General features: G+C 43.0%; 1 protein-coding gene across 1 annotated transcript in view; it reads right to left on the bottom strand.

The window, feature by feature from the left end:
- Window positions 1-3,973: 3,973 nt before the first annotated feature.
- Window positions 3,974-9,860, bottom strand: part of LOC131103521 (uncharacterized) — a 56,416-nt gene continuing 50,529 nt past the window's right edge. Inside the window, exons 48-61 of the mRNA XM_058049858.2 lie at window positions 9,476-9,583; window positions 9,220-9,327; window positions 8,440-8,493; window positions 8,293-8,355; window positions 8,158-8,211; window positions 8,050-8,085; window positions 7,947-7,964; window positions 7,827-7,862; window positions 7,722-7,748; window positions 7,596-7,646; window positions 7,339-7,507; window positions 6,242-6,351; window positions 5,929-6,150; window positions 3,974-5,848 (exon numbers count right to left, since the gene is read on the bottom strand). Coding sequence (XP_057905841.2) covers window positions 5,702-5,848; window positions 5,929-6,150; window positions 6,242-6,351; window positions 7,339-7,507; window positions 7,596-7,646; window positions 7,722-7,748; window positions 7,827-7,862; window positions 7,947-7,964; window positions 8,050-8,085; window positions 8,158-8,211; window positions 8,293-8,355; window positions 8,440-8,493; window positions 9,220-9,327; window positions 9,476-9,583 — 1,203 coding nt within the window. The 3' untranslated portion in view covers window positions 3,974-5,701. The remainder of the gene's footprint in view (window positions 5,849-5,928; window positions 6,151-6,241; window positions 6,352-7,338; window positions 7,508-7,595; window positions 7,647-7,721; window positions 7,749-7,826; window positions 7,863-7,946; window positions 7,965-8,049; window positions 8,086-8,157; window positions 8,212-8,292; window positions 8,356-8,439; window positions 8,494-9,219; window positions 9,328-9,475; window positions 9,584-9,860) is intronic.

The following is a 9,860-nucleotide window of genomic DNA, read 5'->3' as shown; positions in this document are numbered from 1 at the left end:
TTCACATATTGCAACACATGATACTTTAATGATTTGTCACTACAATGTTTATTCCAGTTGTCAACAGCAAGTTACTGCAATCAATTGTGCGTGCAAATTGTTACCTTGCTTTTCTCAAGTAAATGGCACTCCAAAAATGTTTTCGGTGCATTTCTTCTAGAGTTATTATGTAACTTTAAATAGCAGCCACTCAAGGCTGTTGAGGAGGAGGAGGGGGAAAAGTTTTAACATGTCAAGACCAAAAATCACAAGTCCACACATATTGCAGTGATGGGAGTGTTGTGTATGACGGCTGCTTGAGCATGGCATCATTTTGGTGAAGTTGTGACTTTTTGGTAAAAATGATCTCTGCCACATACTGTAGGCGTGTGTGTGTGTGTGTCAGTGACTTGTCACACTAGACAGGAGAATTAGCAGTGGGATTAGCTAATGAGACTCTTATGCCGGATGTTTTTGCTCAGGTTAGGAGACGTGGGTATTGGCTGTGGCAGCATTAATTAAAACACACGGGATAGTAATAATAATAATAAACACGACAAACAAACATGGTGAGAGGACAAAAAAAAGCTTTGCAGTACCTGTCATGCTGTCAGCAGAATATTCCCCGGCATTCATGGAGTCCGGCAGCGCGCAGCTGAGAAGACAATCATTTCACTGTGAGATGCTGTCATATTTGGAGAGGAATCATTCACACAGGAAGCAAGGCGCACTCATCCCTCACTCTGTGCTTATCACAGCTCCATGCAGGCTCATATTATTTTTCTGGAAAATACATCTGAGTCCTGTTTATGCATTACTCACGCTGGGCCGCTTTCTACAGAGCCCTACAGACACTCCACAAATAGCTCCAGAATGACTCTGAGCTTCATTTACATTTACTTTCACATGGAAGAGCAATGTGTTTGTGTGTGTGTGTGAGAGAGAGAGAGAGAGAGAGAGAGAGAGACAGACAGAGAGAGAGAGACAGATACACCATGTGCCAGTGGCAGCCCAGCTCTCAAGTTCAAGACAACAGTGGGTTGGTGGGTGGAGGAGGGAGGTGATGGGTGTGCTTTCGTTCGTGGACAAATAGACCACGGTGATGAGACGTGGCGTCACTCCCCAGCCAATCACGACACAATGTGCCAAACATCAGCATTACACATCTGAACAACCATAAGATAGAACACACTTTATTACATAACAACTCCTTGTTCCTCTGGAAAGTACTTGCATGGACAAATACTGTTGAACCGGCTTGGCTAAACAAGTTGGTCTCAAGCACATGATGACCTCTTGACCAACGACCCTTGTGTCTAATAATATGACACGCTGCTTCCTCCAACACATGCCACAACCACGGAGGCGCCAAAGCTTTGACAAATGTCAAATACTGAAATTTCTCTTTAAACTCAAAAAGGAAACATCGGCTTTACAGATACCATGCCCGCTCTGCGGGTGGTGTGTGTTGTGGTGAAGACATCTAGTGAAACATGAAACATGAAGGTATCTGTCATTGCAAAAGTAACGAGCGACAGTTGACATTCAGTTGAAATACTTAAGAAAAAAAAAGATCTTTTTAATGTAATATTAGGAGATAATTGTATGCATATTAACCTATATCACAATTCACAAAGCTGAGATGGAGTTTTTTTCTTGAACATCTTATGTAGCCCTTCCATTCTTTCATTGTGTTTCATTTATATGTGGCCCTGAAAAGTTGAAAAAGTTTGGACACCCCTGACTAATAAAAGCATTGAATATATATTCCAAATTTTCATACAATATGACTCAGTAAAAACAATCATTGCATCACATGCAGAGTTTCTGTTTCCTGTGTAAAAAGGAAGCGGAAGACCACATGAGAGGCACAATAGAAAGAAACATAAAACATCAAGATGTGCAACACACGTACATACATGCTGCATATTACACACATGCACACTGATTTAAGCTACACAACACAACACTGAAGCACAGTCATTTGGAAACAGCTGGATTAACCCATGCAACCCTTTGTAAACACCAGTTAACACTGACTTCCTCTTTCTTGTCTTTGAATAGCTGCCACAGCTGCAATAAACCAAGTGAAATAATTGTTTAACTTGAATTGGTCAACAGAATCAGGCAAGTAATTCACACCACTCATATCAGCTAACATCTTGGATTACTGTGCCATGCTGGCCACCTGGATGATATCCTCTATACAGCTAGCCCCATCTTAGAAGTGCGGTAAACACAAACACTACAAGACAGGGGAGATACTGCTTGCACTACTTAGTCAAAGCAGACAGACCCTAGAGTGGAAAGGCTTGACTAATACAGCGGCAATGTAAAGCACGGTTAACATTGTGGCCACGTTTCACCTACCGGGATGCCTCTCTCTCTCCTCTCCCTCATGTCACTGCGAGTAAGCGGGGAAGATAAAAAAGCAACATGACAAGTCCGCATTCAGAACAGTGCCGGGAGGCGACGACTCCCCGCTGTAAGACTGGCTCTGATTATTTCCGCTTTACTACACCCCGGAAGCCCAGCAGCCAATCAGCATCAGCCATTCCATCCCGTATGATTTCATTTATCTTCGACACAATTAGTCACAAACATTGAGCTAAAGACAAAAAACAACTACAACTGATTATTAATGGTAATCTCTGACATTATTGTGTACTATTTACTATGTAGTGATGATATGTGACATATGACATTCATATAACATATATGACATATAACCATTCACATTCACATCTATGAACAATTCGGAGTCGTTTTGGAATGATATGGCCGAGGGTGGGATTGAACTCCGGTCTCCTAGCTGTGAGGTCTGCGCGCTAACCACTTGACCATCGTTCCAACGCTAAACAAATATACAAACATCAGCGTTCGAGAAATAAGATGCACTGTATAAACTTCGTACCTCATTAGACGCCACACGTAGCTTAATACATATTGAAATATACAAATTAAACGCCGGTCTCTACCCAGTTAATAGACGGGGCCCGAGCAACTACTTTAAGATTAGTGGGCTAGCACCCCAAGTGCAAGTCAGAACCCTTAGCCGTTAGCTCGCCGTTTACCTTCCGTTCATGTCAAGGGGGAGCGTCAGGTCGTCCCCGACGACGGAGTCCATGATGGCAGTTTCTCCTACTCCGGCTTACTCGTGTAACAACGTTGCATGCCACCACAAATGTGCGTTTTAAACCCGAAAAAGCACTACGAAATTCAAACCAGTCCAGGCTACCGCCATCATGCTACAACAAACGTCACAGCTGTGCACGTTGGAGACTGGTGATGCCTTCAGTGAGCATAGGAGATATTTGAACAACGACGAAATTCAGATCAGTGTGAGCAATGGTGGATATTAAAGAACATGACCAGAACGATAGGAGGGTACACGTGTTTTATTTAATCACCCAAAATAATTTAACAATTCCAATTTGTGTTCATCTGCTGACGTGTAAACGAAAGCAACCTTGGAAAGAATGCATTTTCCATGAGCTACGAAGGCAACGTGGTAACTGGGTGGATCCTGTCAACGAGCTATTGGCCAAAACAAACAGTTTGGGCGGTTCATAGCGGCTTAAAAACAAAATTGGCTGCCAAATAAAGAATTGACATCTTTTTAGACTCTTGTGCCTTTTTATGTCGAAACAACCATATAGAAAGGAACTGCCCGTGTTGGCGATAGTTTATGTGTAAATGCCAGATGCTCGGCCAGTATGTCTGCTATTTTTCGAAGGTTAGGATTATGAGATTATGTGAAATTGTGTGGCCTTTAGGGCAAAGTTGAAACGTTAAAGACAGCTGCGTGGTGTATTGTAACATTTAACTACGCAGACAGTTGGCTCACCTTACAGGGCATCAAGGGATCAATAGCGACCTCAAGTGGTGGACTTTTTGCAGACGCCTGAAGTGTGGAATACATATTTCATATGTTCTATGAGTATCATCATTATGAATGAGCACAAGATGACTGATTGAAATAAATGCTCACACACAAATGGAAGGTATTTATTGAACAAATGGACACGGAGTAGAGAGCAGACAGATAAAAAGTTTGTAGCGTGTTCAGAATGAGAATGACTCATTCCACTAAATACTGTACTTCCAGACAGGCTGTATTCATTAAGGCAATAGAACAACCTGGTTCACTTTGTTGTTGAAAATGTAATGCTGAAAAATGTGAGGTATTCTCATCTTGCTTTAATGTCTACAACAGATTTACAAAAAAAAAGAAGAAACACATTTCACATGTTTGCATTATTATTAATTTTTTAAAAACACAAGTAATAGAATAGCACCTGATACAGTACATGGTGGATTATCATAAAGAGAAAGAGCGAAAGCCCAACACGAAGAAATGAAGAATAAAAAAATAAAAACTAATTAACATTGTGATAAATTTGTTCTCTCTGGAGCACCAAATGTACACATTAAAAAAAAGTATAAACTCCAAGACCAGTTGGGTAAACTGATATATAAAGATGATGGTGTTTCTAACAGAACGCATTTGTTGCTCACTTTGCAAACATTAAATAACATTAAATTAGCCAGAGGGGGATCCACTGTATACAGCAAGGTTTCACAATTATACACACTGGTGTCCAGTTCAAACAAATACATGTTTATTCTAATTACGCTGTGTCTCCAAAACATCCTCACATGGGGCGCTTTGGTAAAAAAAAAAAAAAAAAAACCCTGTGTTTTATTTTTTAAACTGGATACAGAAGGAGACATGTTCATATCATCTCTGAAATACTTTCCTCCAATAAAAGATCTCTGCAAATACCTTAAAAAACACGGCACCGTCCCTGGAAGTTATGGCAATATATTATATGGAATATACTGTATTTTTAAATTAATCCAAGCGAGCCTGCACTATAAACATTCTAACAGAGTGGTGTAATTACAGCATCATTATTAGCACTTTAAATAAATGATTTGGTGGCTAGCAAGGGCACCGCTATCCTCCGCTGATTTCAGCATCCCATCATACGGAAGTCATAAAAGGATGGCAGATAACCCAAAATGTTGTTTTTTGTAAAATTGTTAGGTGTAAATCCGTAGATATTCAGTGGCATCTGGTTGAAAATGCATTTGTTCAACTTTACGACTGTTGATGATGATGCTTTTTCCCTTTTGGAGCACAAATAAATACAGATGTGACGTCTGCTCAGATGAAAAAAAAAATAAACAAAACGGAGATGAGCACCAAAGGCAAAAAAAATGCCCACCCCAATTTGGATTTAAATGTAAAATTTCTATTGCACTTGAAGATTATTTCTTTACATGAATAATAAGCTTACATATTATGTACAGTTAATTGAGCTCCGTTATTCTTATTATTATATTTTAGAATTTATATCCTGTTATTTTGCCAAAATAAAATACAATAAATCACATGGTATACAGACTGTATACAAAAATAAGTTATTATTATAATTCATAGAAAGTCCGCTGATTTGTCTCCTTCTTCACCGGTCAATGTTCCACAGAGATCATTGTCGCGCATGACGAGCCGGGAGAAGCTATTGGCCTATTGGGAGGAATTTAGTGCAAGAACTCCCCCTGCTCCTCCCTCCGCAAGCCGACACCCCCTCTCCTGTATCTGCAGTCCAATGAGAGGTTGGCACAAGCTGCATGGAGAGGGGGTGCTGGGGGCTTGGGCATGCAGCATCACAGGGGTGACCACCCGCCCCTCTTTTACTCTGAAGGGCCGCAGGCCTTACAGGAAGCAGACAGGACCTATCTCCAGGTGGAAGTGTGAGCCGGGGGAGGTCTTGGGGAGGTTGACGACGTCCGTCACAGGCAGCAGGGATGGGTCCAAGGTGTGGAAGACAAAATGGGCCTGGTGCCAGCGGCCATCTTTCATCTGCCACCCGCCACCCAAAGACATTTTCCCATCAGTCACGACCATCAAGAGTGATTGACACCTTCAAATTGACGACATACCCAGCAGGAGTCCTCCACCACCTCTGGCTCCAGCTCGCCTCCCGCCTCAAACACCTCCCCGGTCCAGGCCTTAAAGCGCACGGAAGATTCCCGGGAAGGCGTCACATGCCCGTGTGATGCCCAGAGGGAGACATTGAGGCAGTGGATGGTGACATGCTGGACCGCCTCGGAGCTCAGCAGGTGCAGGAAGTTCATCTGGACGCGACCGACGCTCACCGTGGGCTGCGCAGGACGCAAATAGGGACCGAATTATACTATATTAACACTACAAAAAAGTGAAACTTTTTTTTTAATTTAAAGAAAAAAAGAATACCTTGGCCACAGTGACTGGTTTCAGGCACGTCTGCCCACCTCCAGTAAAGTTGCAGGACACTTCGATGGTATCGGACGAGCAGCCAAGGTTGGGGTCCATCCAATAAGTGCCTGGAAGAAGTAAACACACCAGAATGTACCTTGCCTCTCTATATACCTTGCTATTGATCCCATACCATGGTATATACTTTGGTATTGATCCCATACCAAGTACTTATGGGGCCAGCCTTGAGGATACCTACATTTTCCAAGATCATCCAACGATTTTGTGACTTTGCCTTTAATTGGATTTGATTAAGATTTTAAGCTAACCAAAAACATATATTTGTGAATAATTTAACAACATACAAGAATAAACCACAATGTAAAAATGTCAACAAAATAACCCAATTACAGTAATCCCTCGTTTATCACGGTTAATTGGTTCCAGACCCGACCATGGTAAGTGCATGCACGCATTTTCTACCGCTTATCCGCTGACTGGTGGCCAGCCAATCCCAGGGCACATATAGACAAACAACCATTCACACTCACATTCATACCTATGGACAATTTGGAGTCGCCAATTAACCTAGCATGTTTTTGGAATGTGGGAGGAAACCGGAGTACCCGGAGAAAACCCACGCATGCACGGGGAGAACATGCAAACTCCACACAGAGATGGCCGAGGGTGGGCTTGAACTCGGGTCTCCTAGCTGTGAGGTCTGTGCGCTAACCACTCGACTGCCGTGCAGCCCTGAAAATGCATATTTTAGACGAAAAAAATTGTATAAAATATGCATATTTTTGACGAATGATGGGCCACAAAACAGCATGATTTATTAATTAATATGCATTTGAAAAAGGGGAATAAACGTAGAATGCCTAAAAAAAACACTTTTACAGAATAAGTCATTCATAATGTGTACATGAATAAAATATATTTCCAATATTTCGGCAATCTTTACTTGCCCTGCTACCTCTTCAACTAGGACACATTAGAAGAGAGTGTCCCCAAGCTACCCAGCATGCTTTGCGGCGGGCCGCTATGGCTGTAATTCTGACGCTTATTTAGTATTTTGGGTGGTTGGGTGTGGTTGTTTGTACTGCAACACTGACCATCATTTAACTTGTGTTCACAGCTGAGCAGGTCCCTGCAGATGCGAGCAGGGTTGTCCCTGGTGCCCAGTGGGTTCTTCAGGCTCTGGATCAGGTTACTGAGGTAGTGGAGGGTCTTAAAGATCTCTGCGCCCTGGTCCAGCATGGGCAGGTCCATCACAAGCTTATTCTGGGAAGACGATAGGAGATAAAGCTAGTGAGTCCTCGTTGCCGGGTTCGAGGACGATACAAACGTACAGTAGTTGTTAGAAACTTACCTCATTCCTGAGCTGGCTGTGTGAATCCATAAACAAAAGACCATCCTCTTTCTGAAAGGGGAGAAAAACTACTTTAGGACTTACTAGTGGACAATACGCTGCTACTTGATGCATTTTGAACCTTACAAAAGACGGCGGGACACCAGGGGGACCCTAGGTGGAAGATAAGACAATAAATGAACAACAAATAACTCATTTATCATTTCAATCGACGATAAAAGCAAATCTTACTGGAGGTCCAGGGCGTCCACGAGGTCCAGGAGATCCCTAAAAAGACAAACATGCATGCTAGGTGAGCGAATATGCTCATAGTCAGGAAACGAGACTATGCAAGACTTATGCTAAACCTACCCGAGGTCCTTGTACTCCCTGATTGGAGACACAAAACACACATTGTTAGTGTTAGTGGTGCACACACACAAGCTAGATGATTGAAGATGTTAGGAGTAACTACCATGGCTCCACGGTTCCCCTTCGCCCCTCTGGGACCCTGCAAAGAAACAGAAGGCAGTCAGCTGAGGACCGGTAGTGACCATCGGGTCTTCAGGTATGTAGGACATACCACGCTTCCATTGGGGCCTATAAATCCTGCAGGTCCCATGACTCCTCCTCTGCCCTGAATGGACAGAAGCAATTGAGATGAGCGAGAAACACAGCAAACGCCACATGTGTTCATGATCAGTGATAATGTTCTTGCCATGGTTCCTTGGGGACCCTTTGGTCCTCGAATGCCTTTTGGACCAAAGTCTCCAGGAGGACCCTGAAAAGCAACGGAGATCCAAAGACTGAGCACCAGTTTAACAGTGGGAGTAGGTTCTCCCATCCCATTAGTGCGTTACCTTACCTTGGGACCAAAAACACCAAGAATTCCAGGAAAGCCAGATTCACCAACATCGCCCTGGGTGACAGTTCAGCATTATTGGTACAGTCGTCCCTCGCTACATCGCGTTTCTTCAAAAAAATGATTGCTCTTTTGTGGTTGAATGGCTAAAACTAAATGGACTAAAATACAAAAATAAAGTTTTATTTACATCTTAAATGGCTTATCCACTCTTATTATGTCAACTATATTGGGTAATACGAACAAAAAGCCATTCAAAGTCGCCATTACAACGCATTGATGAGACAACAGCCGCCACAGGAAGTATGCTGTCAAGAAAAAAAGAAACCGCTAACGTGTGATTCATTCATTCATTTTCTATCGCTTATCCTCACGAGGGTCACGGGTGTGCTGGAGCCTATCCCAGCTGTCTTCGGACGAGAGGCGGGGTACACCCTGGACTGGTGGCCAGCCAATCACAGGGCACATATAGACAAACAACCATTCACACTCACATTCATACCTATGGACAATTTGGAGTGGCCAATTAACCTCTGTTATCTTATTTTTTATGATATCTACAATGCTGGGTCATACAAATGTAAAGATGACTATAGGGGTGTTATGTCATGTTAGAGGGCTCTAACTATGCCAAAGCTAGGAAACTATTCCATTGATTAACATTGGTCGAGTCGGGGGGGGGGGCTCTGTATTCATACATCAATCTTGCATTCATTACAAAATATGTTTATCATGGTACTAGATCGCAGTAAGCGTGTTTTCGTCTCAGTGAAGGGCACACACAGGTTGTCCTTTGGGTCCTCGGTCTCCCTGTGAGCCTGGAAGTCCCATTCCGCCTCTGAAGCCTCTTTTCCCCGGCGGCCCGCTCTGTCCTCTGAGACCTCGTTCGCCCTGGAGAGAGGAAGGATTCGCCATGATCACATCTACCTGTGTATTATTGAAGTACTACTGTACACGCCATGATCGCATCTACCTGTGTATTGTTGAAGTACTACTGTACACCCGCTTGAACGAGCGCCTCATGGAGGGTGGATCTTACCTTCGCTCCGATGACACCTTGATCTCCAGGAAGTCCTGGAACGCCGACCTTTCCACGACCGCCAGCTTTGCCTGGGACGCCAAACTCTCCATCGTCTCCATGCTCTCCCTGGAGAAGTTGAAAAAAGATGTATCATTTCTACTTCAAAACTTTTCCAGTGAGGGACTCATACTGAAACATGAAAGAACACATGCAGATATGCTGAGAAATTATACACAATATATTTAAAAAAACAGCATCTTTGTGATATAATCATCTCTGAGTCTCTGACGTCACTTCCTGTTCTCCCCCCACTCAGCTCCCCTAGCATTGGAACACATTTACAGCAACCCACTCAAACACGAGTCTTATTTATGTCTTAAATGGCTTATTTGCTCTTATTATG

The sequence above is a fragment of the Doryrhamphus excisus genome, linkage group LG10, assembly GCF_037039965.1.
Source record: "Doryrhamphus excisus strain RoL-2023G ecotype Guam linkage group LG10, RoL_Dexc_Guam_v1.1, whole genome shotgun sequence".
Lineage (NCBI taxonomy): Eukaryota > Metazoa > Chordata > Actinopteri > Syngnathiformes > Syngnathidae > Doryrhamphus > Doryrhamphus excisus.
The sequence above is the reverse complement of the archived record's forward strand: the minus strand, read 5'-3'. Positions and strand labels throughout refer to the sequence as shown.